At 41.2% G+C, this 18,389-nt stretch overlaps 1 protein-coding gene across 1 annotated transcript in view; it reads right to left on the reverse strand.

The window, feature by feature from the left end:
• The window catches only part of LOC143935396 (lysosomal protective protein-like), a 75,164-nt gene extending 65,476 nt beyond the window's left edge, over nt 1-9,688 (reverse strand). Inside the window, exons 1-4 of the mRNA XM_077459231.1 lie at nt 9,624-9,688; nt 2,463-2,623; nt 2,259-2,370; nt 943-993 (exon numbers count right to left, since the gene is read on the reverse strand). Coding sequence (XP_077315357.1) covers nt 943-993; nt 2,259-2,370; nt 2,463-2,623 — 324 coding nt within the window. The 5' untranslated portion in view covers nt 9,624-9,688. The remainder of the gene's footprint in view (nt 1-942; nt 994-2,258; nt 2,371-2,462; nt 2,624-9,623) is intronic.
• Between the last annotated feature and the right edge of the window lie 8,701 nt (nt 9,689-18,389).

The raw sequence follows: 18,389 nt of genomic DNA on the forward strand, positions 1-18,389 counted from the left end.
CATTAACAAAACAATTTGGAATACTGATTGGTGGAACAGAAGAAAACAAGAAATATATGTGGCTGGTAGGTGTGTTCACCCTTCAATTGCCATATCTTATTCTCTCTGGAGAAGAGACGCTTGAGAAGGGATATGATTTCAATATACAAATACCATACTGGTGATCCCCACAATAGGGATAATACTTTTTCACAAAAGGGAGCTTAACAAGACTTGTGGCCACTCATTAAAATTAGAAGAAATTAGGTTTAACCTTAAACTACGTAGAGGGTTCTTTACTGTAAGAGCGGCAAGAATGTGGAATTCCTTTCCACAGGCGTGGTCTCAGCGAGGGGCATTGATAGTTTCAAGAAACTATTAGCTAAGCACCTGAACGACCATAATATACAGGGATATACAATGTAATACTGACATATAATCACACACATAGGTTGGACTTGATGGACCTGTGTCTTTTTTCAACCTCACCTACTATGTAACTATATACTACTATATATGTCCCTTCAATTGCCATAACATATACTACTGTATATGTCCTTTACATTCATAATAATATGCTATATAAGTATATAGGGGGTACCGTCCAATGTGATACAATGTTAATTTCCCCCATATTGTGCTATTGTTTGGATTTATGAGTCAATTGAGAAGAGCAAACAACTTTAAAATAGTTACATGCAGGTACTATAAATGAGGTAAGCTGATGGAAATGAGTTGGGCAGCCCACAGGTAACAGATCTGGCTGTCCATGGTGATGGTGAAACATGACAGTTCTGGAATTTTAGAACTGATGCCCAACTACCAGATGAATGCAAGGTTTGTATTAATTAATAATAATATTAATTTTATGTAGTCCCTATAAGACTGCTTCATTCTACCTGGTTAGCCTCAAGTAGTACCTTACAGATGACATGATACTGCATTTAAGAAAGCGAATACTACCTTATTCCAGGAATGAGGATTGCTCTTCAGTGTGTTGCCGCCTTCTTGTACCTAGTATCAGGAGGCAATTAAAATGAAAATATGTCTGAAGTGTTTACAAGGAAATCAACCAAAAATTCTATTTTCAAGATTCTACTTGTTCTGTGTTTAAAACTCTTATTCTCGAAACCCTAATAACTCTATAAATATTTCAGATCTTTCCACAATGTCAAAAGTAAAATTGTTAGTGTGTTCTACTAAACTACTGATATTTAAGGAAAACAGGTGCATTGCTATGCAAGCTACAGTTGCCTGTCATAGCTGGTCCCTGCAGCATTTTATAGTATGGTCAAAGGTGAATAAGAATATTATGTAATCACCAAATTAATTTATTCAATCTTCCACAATGCTAAAACTCTCTAACTTCCCCAGTGTGTCAACTTTAGAGGCCTGAATGGCCATTTGCCAGGCACCCATGTGGTATTAAGGGGAATAAGTTGCATGCTCCTCCATATCCAATATTACTGCTTATTTTCCGATGGCAAAGAGATTTACTGGGAGGCCAAGGGAAGGTGAGAATATAAAGCAAAGAGGCCAGCATTAAAATACAGCTACTTTGCACTAAACAAGCAATGCTAAGGTTGACTTTAATGGTCTGTGTGGGCTTATTGTGATGGCATCAGTTTGAGATGCTTCTGAGATCATTCATAATGTACCGATGGGTGGATTTGACCTGCATCAAGTGGGTTTTGCTTTCCCAAAATTTTTTACAGGACTGAAAGATCCATCTGATGCAAACCATCAACACGGGTCCTAAAGGAAACCAAATGCGCAAGAGATATGGAGGCCACCATTTTTGACTCTCCTACGTAGAATGATAGTTGGCTAGCTCTTAGGCTTCAGTTCTTCAAGAATGGAGATCAGAAATTCTCACTTTTCTCTGAATTTCAATCACTGGATACATTTCCCATATCTGTGATCCCTAAGTACTGAAACCAGGAATAGTTTCAGTAGGCAACTTACCATGTGAGAAGGATGTCACTAATCGTAGCCCTTGCATTTCTCTCATGACAGGTGTTCTTTTATATAAATATAATATTAACCTTTACTATGAGAAATATGGAGGGTTCCATTACTGACTTCTTCTGCAAATGCTATTAGCCTAGCTACCATGCTGAACCAGTGGCTTCTAAAAATTCTTAGTAGTTTAGATTGATGAAATACGCATACCAGGAGTTCTAACTTAATTGATGTAATTACTTAAGGCTCAGATAGAGATAACCAGGCACCTAGCATTTTATAAAAGGCAGGTCAGTCAGAAGAAACAACAGACGCACCAGAAAAGGGCCATGTCCTGCCAGGAAACCATCAAGAGAGCTGCAACCAGGACCTCCATTCAGCCACAGGACCACTGGACTAGAGCTGGGATCTTGCTGGGACTCCACAAACCTGCACAAGGTTTAAAGTATACAGATCTGAGTGGGAGTTAAGCTCAGGTAAATGAATGCTTGCTAGTAGATGTTCAATATAGAGAAACTTACCAATAATGAAAATATTTTCCTCCTGATACATTCAGGTACCCAGAGTATTGTTGGAAACATGGCTGCTCCTCCAGGCCAGGCAAGTAAGTGATCTGATCTTTCTGGGGAGCAGCTTCTATAGAAAGTGCCACCAAAAGCATAGTGCAGAGTAGGAAGACCATCTATAAGATCCAGACATAGAATTACAGATTTTCACTTCTCTGTACCTGTTCACTACCAAGAACACATAACCTGACACTCTCTATGGTCACACGTAATTTATATACTTATTGTACCTGTACTTTATGCTGAAGTTTTTCAAAAGCTTTCATAATTCTAAATCATGAAAATACTCCATCCATATTTTAGACATAGAATTGTGATCTGTGTATTGCAAGACTACAATAGACTAAGTACATATGGGTGCAAAAGTGGGATGACAGGCCATACAGCTTATCAACACTTAGCAAAGCCTTTGATTTATACTGCACAAGTACGGTGTCAAAAAAGGATTCACACTATTCAAAGTGTTTATGTTTTATTGTCATAAAAAAACAGTATCAACATACAGGTTTTGTTAAGTAGGGACCAAAGCAATTAAAAAACCCTCCAACTAAATCAGTCTGTAGCACAGTAAAGCCTCCTTAGAACAGAATGTATTCACATATCTAATTTCATCACCTATCCCATAATATAAAAGGATAATCCCTCAGCACAGAGCCATGCAAATCATTGCTTGTTCTGGATTATGTGGTATAAAGCCAAAAACAGGCCATCCAGGAAAGGTGAGTGACTGTACTAGGAGACTATTGATGGAGGCCACCAAGAGATCTATGACTATTTTGAAAGAGTTGCAGGCCTCAACGGCTAAAATTGGAGAGACAAGGCATACAACTGTTGCCCAAATACTTTACCATTCAAAGATTTTTTACTAAATGTGAAATTCAGGGAAATTCTGGAGGAAAACCTGAAGCCAACATGACACCAGAGCTTTAAGAGAATTGTCTTCTAGCAAAACATTGACCCCCAAATATAAATCCCAAACTACGTGACAATGGTTTAAAAAACAACAATGTTAATGTGTTGAAATGGTAATGAAAGTTCTGATCTCAATATAATGGAGAGTTGAGGGCTTAAGTGAAAAAAGGTTGTTCACACTTTATTCCACATACAACCTAACAGAGCTGGAGAAGAATTGTAAAAGAGGAAAAGGAAGATATTGCATTTCCCAGATGTACAATACTGGTAGACACCTATCCACACAGACACATACTGACCTGAACGGGGTGCACACTTATGCATTTAGTTATTTAGCGTTTTTCGATTATTACTAATTAAAATCACTTTGCAGACATCTGTTTTTACTTTGATGTTAAAAAGTACATCTTCTGTAAATCAGTATAAAAATAAATAAATAAATAAATGGACTGTGATTCAATGCTCTATGATAATAAACCAAGCAAACCTTTAAGGGGTGAACATATGCAGTACATCTCTGCAATACCTAAACATTTCTCATGTATTATTCATATACAAACACTGCAAGCTCAAAAAAATATCTGTTGATCTTTCAGAAAACGAGTGCAGGGCCGTCTTTAACGCAAGGCAAAAGGGGCAGCTGCCCAGGGCCCAGTTATTGTGTGGGGCCTGAAGCAGCAGCCCATTGAGCCCACACAAGTGTTGCCATAGATCTGACATTCTTCCTGCCACAGTGACGCTGCTGAAGTCCCACCTCCTGGCTCCTGCTGCTGCCGCTGACAATAGTGGTTAGTTGCTAGGACCGCCCACCTTCAGGCTCCCCCTGCAGCGTTAGTGGTGGTTGGTTGCTTGGTCACGACCACTCAGCATCTAGAAACCAACCACATGGTTTGTCTGACGCCCACCGTGTTCATGGATGAGCATGGGATTTCCTGCTCCAGACTGGGCTGCTGTGGCTGTTGCCAGTGCCACATGGCTTGCCTGACTCTGCCCTTCCACCCCTCTGTGTTCAGTGGAAGAGCACGGGGCTTCTCCCTCCAGACCTGGCCGCTGCAGCTGCTGCCAGTCCAGTGCCAGCTCAGTGAACTCCAGGAAGGTAAGGAAAAGCTCTGATTTATTTTAGAGGAGGAGCAGCTTTGGAGTCCCTGATATAAGAAGGAGGGGATCCTGATGAAGGGGGAAATGTGTGCACCCTGTTGTAAGGGGGATGGATATGAAACCCTGATGTAAGGGGGGTTCCCTGGGCACCCTTATGAAAAGAGAGGGCTCTCTGGGCACCCTGATTTACAGAATGTATAGAGGGGGGCTCCTTGGGGACCCTGATTTAAAGAGGGGGGCTCTCTGGGCACCCTGATGTAAAGAATGCAAAGAGGGGAAGGCTCTCTGGGGATCCTAATATAAGGAGGGGGCTCTCTGGGGACCTTGATGTAAGGGGGGGCTCTTTGGGGACCCTGATGTAAGGAGGGTGGCTCTCTGGAGACCCTGATGTAAGGAGGGGGCTCTCTTGGGACCCTGATGTAAGTAGATGGGCCCTGGGGGCTCTCTGGGGACCCTGTTGCAAGGAGGTGGGCCCTGGGGGCTCTCTGGGGACCCTGATGTAAGGAGGGGGCCCTGGGGGCTCTCTGGGGACCCTGATGTAAAGAGGGGGCCCGGGGGAACCTTATGTAAGGAGGGGGCTCTCTGGGGACCCTGATTTAAAGAGGGGGCTCTCTGAGGACCCTGATTTAAAGAGGGGGGATCTTGTGATCCTGATGTAAGGAGGGGGGCTCTGGTGACCCTGATGTAAGGAGGGGGCTCTGGTGAAAGCCACTTTCCCTGGGGGCACCCTTGCAGGCCCCCCCCACAGCTCCCATGTCACTAGATTTGATTGTCATTGGCTCCCGCTGCTATCAATCTGTCCAATGAGGAGAGACACAGTGGCTGGAGCTGTTGCGCTCGTGCACATCACTGGATCAGATTGGGCTCAGGTAAGAAAAGGGGGGGTCTGGGGGAGCTGCAGCACAGAAGGTTTTTCACCTTAATGCATGAATGCATTAAAGTGAGAAACCTTGAGACTTCACAAGCACTTTAATTCTGGTCTTTTTTCTTTTAATGCATATTTTGCTGCTTTACTCACCTTCAATCTGGAGCTTTTCACATAACACTATAGACCAGTGATGGTGAACCTTGGCACCCCAGATGTTTTGGAACTTCATTTTCCATGATGCTCATGTACTCTGTAGTGTAGTGGAGCATCATGGGAAATGTATTTCTAAAATATCTGGGGTGCCAAGGTTCGCCATCACTGCTATAGACCATAGGTGAAAATGACTGATACAAGATGAAGCAACAGAACATTTTTATTTTTATTTTTAAGTATTTTGAAACTGTTTAGACAATTGGATGCTGCATAAAATGCCCTAATTAGTGATGTATATATAATCTTATCAGTGACTTTTCCTAAATCTGCTAAAACATAACTATATAGGAAGCAAATAAGGTATGAGATAACTTTTTACAAACAGGAACTGACAGCAGAGTCACTTATTTCATGCAGAAATTTTCATTTCCTTTCTATCAGTTGATGGATAAATCCTGCCAACCTTGACAGCTAGGAGCCAAGGTTGATAATTCATGTTAGAACGTAATACTGGACTCCGAAGAAATATATATATATATATATATATATATATATACATTATATATGGGAGATATTTACCGCCTCCCTAGGATTTGCATTTAAGTCTGTCCAGTTCTGATTTACACAGCTCTGTCACACAGCACAGCCCTGCCTGGCAGAACAGGAGAACTGAATCTTTTTTTTCTCTGCTGCATTTAAATAACACTTAGGCTGGATTCACATCTATGCATTTTTAGTGCTTTTTGCATTTTGCAGATTTGCACTACAGTCCATTTATCATGGTTTCCTATGGGACACGTTCTGCAGTGCAAATCTGCAAAATGCAAAAAGCAGTAAAAATGCATAGGTGTGTATCCAGCCTCCAGCCACATTTACACTGGTATTGTCCAATGTGTGTTTATTTATGTGGTTTTTAATTTAGCCATTTACATTGTGCATTTACCTGTGTTTAGTTGTGCTCTGTTTAGCTGCATTTAGGGCCAGTTCACAAAAAACGCAGTTCCGTTCAGTTCCGTGTGCTTTTTTCTGCACTAAAAATGCATGCACAGTGTTTTCTATATATTCCAATGGCTCTAGTTCACACCATACAGTCAGTTTCTGGTGAAGAAACTGACCAGAACTGACTGTATTGGTGCAGAAAAAAGGGAACTGCACAGAACTGCATGGAACTGCATCTGGTGTGAACTGGCCCTAAGTGCAGAAAAAACGGACATGGAACATGAACGGAACTGCATCTGGTGTGAACTGGCCCTAAGTGCAGAAAAAACGGACATGGAACATGAACGGAACTGCATCTGGTGTGAACTGGCCCTTAAAATGCATGCACAGTGTTTTTCATGAATTCCAATGGCTCTAGTTCACACCATGCAGTCAGTTTCTGGTGCAGAAACTGACCGGAACTGACTGTATTGGTGCAGAAAAAACGGAACTGCATGGAACTGCGTCTGGTGTAAACTGGCCCTTAGAGAAAATAAAATTCTGGGCATCCAGGATCCGATTAGAGATTCTAAGCACATGTAAACGCAACTAAACATGGTTAAAGCAGGGACATCTAAATGCTGAAAAAAATGATCTCAGAGGCAAAAAAGTTCTCTATACTTCTCTGATCACTATGTTTAGAAAAAACCCGCTGGAGTGCCAGTGTGAATAAAGCATTGCCCCTTTCCAAATTGTGATTGGACAGTTAAAAATGAGATAGACAGTAGAAGACCAATGAACTCATCTATCTGTCACTCTGCTCTCTTCTCCTATCAGCATGCCCCTTGTTAGTAAATGAGCACTGCAGTACAGCTGGACAGCTCCTAGTGCTGCTTCTCCCTCTTCCGGTCTAATCTTTGCTTTACAGCAGGGGTCTCAAACTGGCAACCCTCCAGCTGTTGCGAAACTACAAGTCCCACAAGGCATTGCAAGGCTGACAGTTACAAGCATGACTCCCACAGGCAGAGGCATGATGGGACTTGTAGTTTCACAACAGCTGGAGGGTCACCGGTTTGAGATCCTGGTTTTACAGGGACGGCAAGAGGCTAACACGTCAAATTCAGGTACACTTAAAAATACATTTGAAGTTACAGCAAAAAGATATTATCCAAGACAATAATAACAAAGTGTATCATCACTTCAACTTTGCACAATTCCATTAAAATCCTGTTCATACATACATGCAAGACAGTAAATGGTGAATTAAAGATGAGCAGTTATTGTTGGGAAGAAACATTAACATTCCATAACCATTCATGCTTGTAGCAGATAATTTAAGAATACATACATATATATATATATATATATATATATATATATATATATATATATATATATATATATAATATACACAAAACATTTTTAATATTTTTTGAAGAGTAGTGAAAGATTAGATCATCTGTCAGTTTTTTATTGTTGTCTATGTCCCAGCAGGGCAGATTCACCTTTCTATTTGTCCCGGGGACTATTGCCAATGGGACAGATAGTGATAGGAAATCAAAAATGTTATGATTATCACTGGAAAAGGAGGTTAGGGCAACAACCCCACAACTGTCCAAGAATGGATTTCCATTAATTTTGTAGAGATTTCCTGTTGTGTCTTCAGGATGGGAATTGAAGCAACCCAATACAACATAGACAGCAAAACATGCCTTATTGAGGTTCTAACCATTCCCTAGTCTATCCAAATCCAATACAAAATTCTTGACTAGAATTAAATTTTGGCTGGATTCACACTTATGTGGATCTATTACAGTGGGTTAGTGTACATCCACTTGCTGACCGCCCACAGTATATATACTTTATTACTTTGACGTTAAATACCTGGGTTATGGCAGCAGCTAGCAGCGATCATCTCCGAGCTTACCGGAGCTGTTGGTAAACCGAAAAGCGATTTGATGGGGCCGATGGCTAGGCAGGAAGTCGAGTGAGGGCAAGGTGGCCCCCACTAAGCTCTATACTCATGGAGGACCGGATTGACCTCTGACGTCACGTCTGGTTCTCGGCATAAAGAAATTATTCAACATTTTTTCTTTTGATTTTAAAGGTAAATGAGATATCTGGGGGTCTTTTTGACCCCAGATCTCTCAATAAAAAGGACCTGTCATGCTTATTTCTATTACAAGGGATGTTTACATTCCTTGTAATAGGAATAAAAGTGATCAAAAATAAATAAAGGGACAGTGTAAAATTAAAAAATAAAAAGTAAAATAAAATATTTAAGCACCCCATTCCTCCCTGTTCGTGCGCAGATGCGAAATCGCACGTAAGTCACGTCCGCATATGTAAATGGTGTTCAAACCACACATGTAAGGCATCATCATGATTGTTAGAGCAAGAGCAATAATTCTAGCACTAGACCTTCTCTGTAACGCTAAACAGGAAACCTGTAAACATTTTTAAAGCGTCCCCTATGGAGTTTTTTTAAGTACCGTAGTTTGTTGCCATTCCATGAGCGAGCGCAATTTTAAAACATGACATGTTAGGTATCCATTTTTTAAATTCTATAAAGTGTGACATAAAATAATGCAATGATCGCCATTTTATTCTCTAGGGCCTCTCCTAAAAAAATATATGATGTTTGGGGTTTCTAAGGAATTTTTGAGCAAAAAATATTAATTTAAACTTGTAAACAAAAAGTTCCAGAAAAGGCCTGGTCAACAAGTGGTTAAAGCACAATGCATTGTGCATTGATGTGATTTGCATTATTACAGCCCATTCCTTATGAATGGACTAGCAATGCATCACAATGGACAAAAAATGCACGTAATCGTTTTTTTTTTTAACACAAGAAAGTCAAACCAGACAGTGGTTCCAACTATTTCCCACTCTATTCCAAAATGTATAAAAACATTGGCTATACAAACACTTTATTTAAAAATTTTGCATTAGTGCATTTGGAAAATAATATCTGTATTGTTTTAAAAGTTTTTGCCAGATAAATGTCCGACAGGTGTGGCAACATCCAGAGGGTTGCTAAACAAATACCCTCTGGAACACTGCTTTACATTTAAAATGTCATGGACTACGCTACTGCTTGTGCTGCCTACATTAAATCTTTGTATACAAACTTGCTTACTATGTAAAATAATGCAAATGTCACAAACCTTGGCTCCTTTTGGGTCCTGACACTACCATAGGCTGCAGTTTCCGTTGGGTTCTTATAGGGGAGTCACAAAGTGATAACTAATCAGTCACGTGTTGAGAAACCACTTAATTTTTTATGTAAATTTATCTATTGAAAAAATCTTTGTTCTCACAGAGTGTTATCCTGCATTCAGATCGTTCCTCCTGCATGTTTTGACATTAAATGACTTAAAAGAAAAGATAGGCAACTTTTTTTTTTTATTTACCAGTAATACTTTGTAACATATTGAGAAAAAACCCCATAACTTTAGAAAGATTAAAAGACAAGTATGGGCAAAGCTTTTTTTGGCCATGCTTCTCTTGTGGGTCACAGGAGTGCACTTACTTTTGCTCTCCTGTGTCCCAGAGTCAGCCAACAGCAGGCTAAAGCTCCCTATTGGCTGGTTATGACTATTATTGTCGGTAGCAATATCATTATTATTAATAATAATATTAGTATTATCATTATGTCATTATTATAATTTTTTTGGTTACGTCTTATTTTTTAGTTTTTTTTGTTTTACGACTATATATTCAGATTGTATAATATATGGTTCAATTCATACACATACCAGTTTTCAGAGTTTTTTTCTCTCTTTTTATTAGGTTAACACCTTATCCATATTGTATCATTTTAATAATAGTTATTATTATTTTATATTATTATTATATTATTATTATTAGTGTTATTATTATTAGTATCATTTTTTTATTTTATTTATCTTTCAGCACCCAGATTCTTATTTTTGTTCAGCACTCATGTTTTCTTTTCTATGTAATTATTTTGACACTCTCATTACTATTGGCTGTTTGGTTTTAATTATGACCCCATGGAGGGGACATTGTATTAATGTCAGATTGACATGATAATCTTCTTATGTTCTTTCTAGCCCTGATGAAGGGGGCATGTGGACCCCTGAAACGCGTTGGCTATTTCTTGATCTGGACCCCTGACTTTTAATGGAATAAAGTTGTATCTGGATCTCTTAGCAGTGGTGTGGCACTTAAATGTCAAAACCTTTTTACATTGCACTACAAGCCAAGGAGCTTGTGGAGACCTGGGGTGTAGAAGCTGCCCAGGAACCAGATAACAATAACAGTAAAATAAACCTACGGGTCCAGCGCTATCTTTCCACTTCCCTAGACACTGAAAGTCCACCTCTGCCCCAACCAAGACAGTAGTACTGAGCTGGCTCATCTACAACACCTGGAAAGAATTGATGGTACAACATGATAGCTAGCTATTCTGCTTACACACTTAGACTATCTGGATCTTCTTCTTGGGTTCATCATGCTTTCGCTAAAGATGGTATCAAGGGGATGGGTGTGCTTGCCCGGCCTGGCGCCCAACCTCTAGTCCTCTTTCCCCTTTCCTTCCCCTACCCTCTTTTTTCTTTTACTATTATTTCTCATATTCTGCCTGTTTTTTTCTCATTTCCGCAATCCTTGCCCATGTCTTGACTACTATGGCTCAGATTAAGCATATGGACATGCACTGGTACATTATTCCCAAGTGGCTGAAGAACAACTTCAACAAACCACAAGCACCATGTTTCAAGGAATTGTTGTTAATATTAAGTGGGTTTTACCCAAAGATTCTACAATATGATGTTTTGCAAATACAGACCACAATTGTATGCTCTATATGCCCTAATACCTTTGAATTTATACATAGGTAATGTGACAGGTTCAGTTTATTAGTGCTTATCTAAGCAAGGTGCAGCTTTGTGTTGTGGTAGCTTAGACAAGTGCCTAAATGCAAGTCTAACCAAAGTTGTAACTAACTTGTGTTAGAACAGCAACCTGAACCAAGGCACTGCACGTGAACATAATTATTTTCCAAGAAAACCTGCCTTGGTCCAGATCTTTTCCTTCTCAGTTTCTTCATACGCACTGATAAAGTGGGACTGGAGAAGCCCCCAAAGTGTGTTGGATATTTGTTGATACTTCTTTGACTAAAAACATTAACTGGATTTTAAACTACATATATGGGGCTGTCAGGGCTGGGCTCAGCCCTTCCTTCTCTGAGCTGGTCGCTCAGCTGTCGGCTAATTGCCAGCTCCTATCTCTCCACAGTTACTCAGCTGTTGATGATATCCTGCTTGTCAGTCCTGCCTACTTAAGCCATCCAGTCCCGAGGATCTCTGCCTTCGCCTTAGTCAACATCACAGAGACGCTCTCCTGCATTCCTGTTGAAAGACTTGCTTGGCTGACATCCCTTCTGGCTCCAGATCCTGCTTGCTGTTCCATTACATTTATCCCTGACTTTCTGGCTTGTCTGATTATCCGTTCCAGTTACCGAACTTTGGTTATGTTTGACAACGTTTGCTCTATTTACTTTTATTATTAAACAAGTGTGATTTTACTGTACTTCTGTCTCAGTCTGATTTCATGGTTTGTAACAGTAGGCAAAGGCCATGAATTCAGAAGATGCAGTCAATCCACTTGTTGGTAATATTGGTAATATATAGCAGGATCAGCGCATGGATCAGTTTGCCATGGCGTTACAAACGCTCCTGAGTCGCACGGCTCACCTGAAATCTCCCACTGTGGCTGCTCCGGTACAACCTATGTTGCAGGCCATCCCTTCTGCTGCTACAGTCTCTGTGCAGGCACCCGCCTCGAGTATTACCTCTATAAGAGGTATGTCTTGTTCGCTTTCCCAGAGATTTGGGGGTGATCCAGTCCAATGCAGAGGGTTTCTCAACCAGGTTGAGATATACTTTGAGATTCTGCCACAGGCATTTCTCATGGACAGAAGCAAAGTAGGTTTCATGATATCTTTGCTTTCTGAGAGAGCCATGGCCTGGGCAAACCCTCTATGGGAGACACAAAAACTCGTTGTCTTGAGTTACCCTGAGTTTGTGGCTTTGTTTAAAAGGGTATTTGATGTTCCCGCACGCTCAGCTTCTGTTGCCAAGTGCTTCATGTCCATCAAACAGAGTACAAGAACTGTTGCCGATTATGCCATTGAATTCCATACTCTGGCAGCAGAGATTGCATGGAACAATGAGGCCCTCGTGGCTGCTTTTTCTCATGGTCTCTCAGATACCATCAAGGATGAGATAGCAGCCCGAGATATACCCACTGAGCTGGAGAAGTTGATCACGTTTACCATCCTCATTGACTTCAGAGACAGAGAAAGACTCTCTTTTGTGGAAGCCTCCTGTATGTTTGTCTCCGACACATTCCCACCCGTGCCTCCCTCAACTCCCATGCCTCCTCGTACAGAGTCAGTCAGTGAAGGTGAAACCATGCACTTGGGTTTCACGCGTCTCTCTGCAGATGAGAGAACCTTTAGGAGGAGGGAGAGATTGTGCCTTTATTGTGGCCAGGCAGGTCACTTTTTGAAGTCTTGTCCTACCCGTCCAGGGAACACCCAAACCTTGAGGCCCTGTCACGGACAGCCCGTGGTTACATTGTTTCATCCCCAGTTATCCAGAAGGATAAGCCCCTGGTTTCGGTCACCCTTTCTTGGCCTGAGTCGTCCATCGAGATTCAGGCTCTAATCAACTCTGGGGCTGCAAGACTATTCATTGAAGCTGCCTTTGTATCGAAGCATTCGATTCCGCTGCGGCTGCGTGACACTCCACTTGCCATTGAGGCTCTTGACAGGAGACCTCTACAGCATGCCCATGTGACTCATGAGATGGTTACGTTGTCCATGGCTATAGGGGCTCTTCATCATGAGATAATCCAATTCCAAGTTATTTCCTCACCTAAGTTTCCACTGGTTATTGGTTATCCTTGGTTACAGAGGCACAACGCCTCTTTTGATTGCCTCTGTGCTGAGGTTCTCTCCTGGTCACCAAAATGCAGTGAGACATGCTTCCAGAAGGTAGCCAAGGTCCTGTGCACTTCTTCACTCTCCTTCCTGGCGGAGGAGTACCGCGATTTTAGTGATGTCTTTGACAAAGGTCAAGCCAGTAGTTTGCCTCCACACCGGCCGTATGATTGCGCAATTGACCTTCAACCTGGTGCCATACCCCTTTGTGGCCGGACTTACCCTTTGTCGGTCTTGGAGGATAAGGCCATGGAGGAGTATGTTGCAGATGCACTTTCTCTAAGTTTCATCCGCAAATCCTCGTCTCCTGTTGGTTTCTTCTTTGTGAAGAAGAAGAGCGGTGAACTGAGACCTTATATTGATTATAGGGGTCCCAATCGTTTCACGATTAAGAATGCCTATCCAATTCCGTTGATTACAGAGTTATTTGACTGCCTGAAGGGAGCAACGGTTTTCATGAAGCTTGATTTGAGAGGGGCATACAATCTTGTGAGGATTAAGGAGGGCGACGAGTGGAAAACTGCATTTAATACCAGAACAGGCCATTATGAGTACCTCGTAATTCATTTTGGCCTTTGTAACGCCCCAGCAGTTTTCCAGGAAATTATTAACGATCTCCTCTGAGATTTGTTGCAGTTATGTGTGGTGGTTTATCTCGATGATAGGTACAGACTCCATGCTGACTGCAGATGCCTGCCTGTGCCTTCCTACCTGGCTGTCATCTCGCAACCTCTGACTTCATGCTCCCTCGCTGAAGTTCGCACCTCGCTTTATTGGGCCTTACCGTATTCTTCGCAGGATTAACCCAGTGGCTTATGCATTAGACCTTCCTTATAATGTGCATATTTCAAATGTATTTCATGTCTTCTTATTAAAACCTTTGGTCTGCAACCACTTTACCACCTCGGTGCCATGTTCTCACCCTCTACAAGTTGAGAACCACGAGGAGTATGAAGTACAGCCCATTGTTGACTCCCGTAGGTTTCGTGGGTGCATACAGTACCTGGTGCATTGGAAAGGGTCTGGTCCGGAGGAACGCTCTTGGGTCTCATCCTCGGACGTACATGCCCCTGTCCTCCTCCGTGATTACCATAGACATTTTCCCTTTAAGCCTGGTGGTCCTCAGAGGGGGAGGGGTCATTGAGGAGAGGGTACTGTCAGGGCTGGGCTCAGCCCTTCCTTCTCTGAGCTGGCCGCTCAGCTGTCGGCTAATTGCCAGCTCTTATCTCTCCACAGTTACTCAGCTGTTGATGATATCCTGCTTGTCAGTCCTGCCTACTTAAGCTGTCCAGTCCAGAGGATCTCTGCCTTCGCCTTAGTCAACATCACAGAGATGCTCTCCTGCATTCCTGTTAAAAGTTAACTTGCTTGGCTGACATCCCTTCTGGCTCCAGATCCTGCTTGCTGTTCCATTACATTTATCCCTGACTTTCTGGCTTGTCTGATTATGCGTTCCGGTTACCCAACTTTGGCTATGTTTGACTATGTTTGTTCTATTTACTTTTATTATTAAACAAGTGTGATTTAACGTACTTGTGTCTTAGTCTGATTTCATGGTTTCTCCTCAAAGCACATACTAATAATGTCCTCAGGATATAAGTGATTTTCATCTGAGTAATCATCTGAGTATGAAAGAATACGAGGATTCATATATTGTTATCCTCACTTTAGGACATAAAACAGCTAATATGCTTGTAACATTGGGCTTCAGTTCACTCCTGCTGGCATGTTCCACTGGTATGGCTTGTTAATGGCAGTCAGATGTAGACAATCTTGGATATAACTTCCATGAGGCCAATATGACACAGACAGAACATGTGGTTGAACTTCAAGTAAAGCATTATTTAAACATGTTTAAAAATGAGCAAAAGCAGTACGTATTGCTTTGATAGTCTGGGTCAGTGATGTCTTGCTCCATCACTGCTAGTGAGCTGTCTTTATATCTTTATTTGAAATACACAAAATCAAGAATTGTGAAAAAATGTTCTTGTTAAAAAAAAAAAAAGAATTGTGAAAGTTCTCCACCAACACTTCTGCTGCACTAAAGTAAGCACTGACTGAGTTCTCTTCTACTTGACCAGAGACCACTTCCCCCTCTCCTCATCTCTGTACATAGGGAAAAAGGGGGTGTTCTGTAGTCCAAAATAGTTGAACCCAGGTAGTGCTGATATCACGGTTTTGCATTTCAAGCAGAGGTAACCTTGTCAGATCACTAGACAAAGTTAGGAGCTTGCTGGATTTCTGGCAGATCATCGGGTACTTTTACACGTATCTTTTTAATCTATGAATGGAGGGTAGGCGGTTGAATGAAAAGTCCACCAGCATCCATAAATGGATAACAGGAAAAAAATCCTGGGAATCAATTTCCCCTTCCCTGAAGAGCCTACATTGGTTAACCGTAAAGAATCGGATCTCATTCAAGACCCTCTGCCTCACTGACAAATGCATGCATGGAGATGCTCCTCAATACCTACTTGAGAAAATAAAACGCTACACAACCAACCGCAGTCTTCAATCATCTAACAAAAACCTCCTCCTCGTTCCCAAATCCCGGTACAAATCAAAGGGGGAACGGAGATTCGCTGTCGAAGGACCTTGGCTATGGAACGCTCTACCCATCAACATCTGCTTGGAAGAAAACCTTGTGGCCTTCAGGAAAAAATCAAGACCTTCCTCTTCTAGAAGCTGGACAACAAAAGCTCTTTGCAGCGCCTTGAGGCGATTCAGTTCACGTTGTGCACTATACAAATTATTTCATTCATTCATTCATTCATTCATTCAGGAAGATAGTTTGCACTCTTGATTAGTGACACTTCTGCTGCACTAAAGTAAGCACTGACTGAGTTCTCTTCTACTTGACCAGAGACCACTCCCCCCTCTCCTCATCTCTGTACATAGGGAAAAAGGAGGTGTTCTGTAGTCCAAAATAGTTGAACCCAGGTAGTGCTGATATCACGGTTTCGCATTTCAAGCAGAGGTAACCTTGTCAGATCACTAGACAAAGTTAGCAGCTTGCTGGATTTCTGGCAGATCATCGGGTACTTTTACACGTATCTTTTTAATCTATGAATGGAGGGTAGGCGGATGAATGAAAAGTCCACCAGCATCCATAAATGGATAACAGGAAAAAAATCCTGGGAATCAATCATATTAAACCCATGCAGCACCAAAGATTACTGCTGAGAGGGTATGGGGGTGGGCAGAGCCCCCTGAGGGCTCGTTGATGCCACTGCGTTGCCAGATTTTATTTCCATGCTTGTATTTGCCTGTAATATGTGAGTACCCAATTATGCTTTTAATGTTAATAAAAGTTTTTAACGGTATTTCACTATGAGGCTGTATTTTCTTTTTGGCCTATAATATACGTGGAAGAATCTCTGTCCTCAATCACCCCAAAAGGTGGATAGCCATTTCATCTATTTTTTTGGGGTCATCTCTCTGTCTACTCTGGCACCCATGAGAAGTTACAAGTTTTGCCAGCTGTTTTTTCGTGTGGATTTACATCAATAAACTCGTGTGACTCACTAGGTATATACCTAACTGGGTCCATAACATCTGGTAAGCCTCCTCTCAAGTGGTGGTGGATTTCTGCAAAGCATTCACTGAAGTCACTATAACTTCTCAAGATATTGCACTTTGTCCCCATATTGTTTCACTTATGGGCTCTTAACACATTCACCTTGGTGGATATACTTATATCAATTTTTTAAATTTATTTTTTATTTTTATTTTTTTGTATATTTGGATATAGTGTTGTCTAAAACATAAAATCATTAATAGTGTTAATTTATGCAGAGTTTTTTTCACTATTAAAGTTGATTATATTATTTACACTGGTAAAAGATTATATAGCTATTGTCATATATATATAATCTAAGCGCTGCACCTTTTTTATTATTTCATAAGCTTTCTTGATTATTTCTAGTAAGTTGAGTCCATTCATATACATTGATCATCCATATCTTTAAGACCACCCACCAAATACTAAGTAGGTCCCCTTTTGCCACCAAAACAGTCCCTCTTACCACCAAAACAGCCATGACCCATGGATCACACTTTCTAGCACATCCCACAGATGCTCCATTGGATGGGGATCTGGATAATTTGTAGGCCAAATCAACAGCTAAAACTCACTGTTGTGTTCCTCTGCCCATTCTTGAACCATTTTTCAGTGTTCTATTGAATGAGGCCACTGGCATCAGGGAATACGTTTCCATGAAGGTGTTTTCTAGGTCAGCAACAATGTTTAGGTAGGTGGTATGTGTCAAGCACCATTGAAATGAACGGCAGGGAAAACCCAAGGTTTCCCAGCAGGACATTTCCCAAAAGCATCACACTGCCTCCGCCGGCTTGCTTTCTTCTCTTTCTCAGGAAAGTGGTGCACACATCCGGCCATCCACATGATATTAAAGAAAACGTGATTGATTAGACTAGGCCACCTTTTTTCATTGCTTTGTGGTTCATTTCTGATGCTTAGGTGCCCATTGTAGGTGCTTTTGGCTGTGGACATGGGTCAGCATAGGCACCCTGACCAGTCTGTGGCTACGCAGTCCCATACACAACAAAATTTGTTATGCTTTCAATACATCATCTGCAGGGATAACATGTTTACTAGCTGCCTAATATATCCCGTGGACTTTCAGATACCATTGTAATGAGATAATCAATGTTATTCACTTAAAGTTGTCCTAAAGCAAAAATGTTTTTTGCCTTAATGCATAACATCCATTTAGAAACAGGCAAACTTTCTAAAGAAAATACAATTCACTAGTAATATTATACTATCAGCTTAATGATGTTGATATCTCCACTCTGTATATTCCCAGACTTGTCACAACTGTCACAGTAGTAGGTTCCATACTTTTTTTACCAACATAATCAGATATTGTGACTTTCCGTTCAGTTTATACTATCTTTGTTTACCACACATAACTAGCAGAAACTCCCAAAAATAGTGACTTTT

The sequence above is a fragment of the Lithobates pipiens genome, unplaced genomic scaffold, assembly GCF_037356315.1.
Source record: "Lithobates pipiens isolate NorthernLeopardFrog02 unplaced genomic scaffold, aLitPip1_a1.2 Scaffold_28, whole genome shotgun sequence".
Lineage (NCBI taxonomy): Eukaryota > Metazoa > Chordata > Amphibia > Anura > Ranidae > Lithobates > Lithobates pipiens.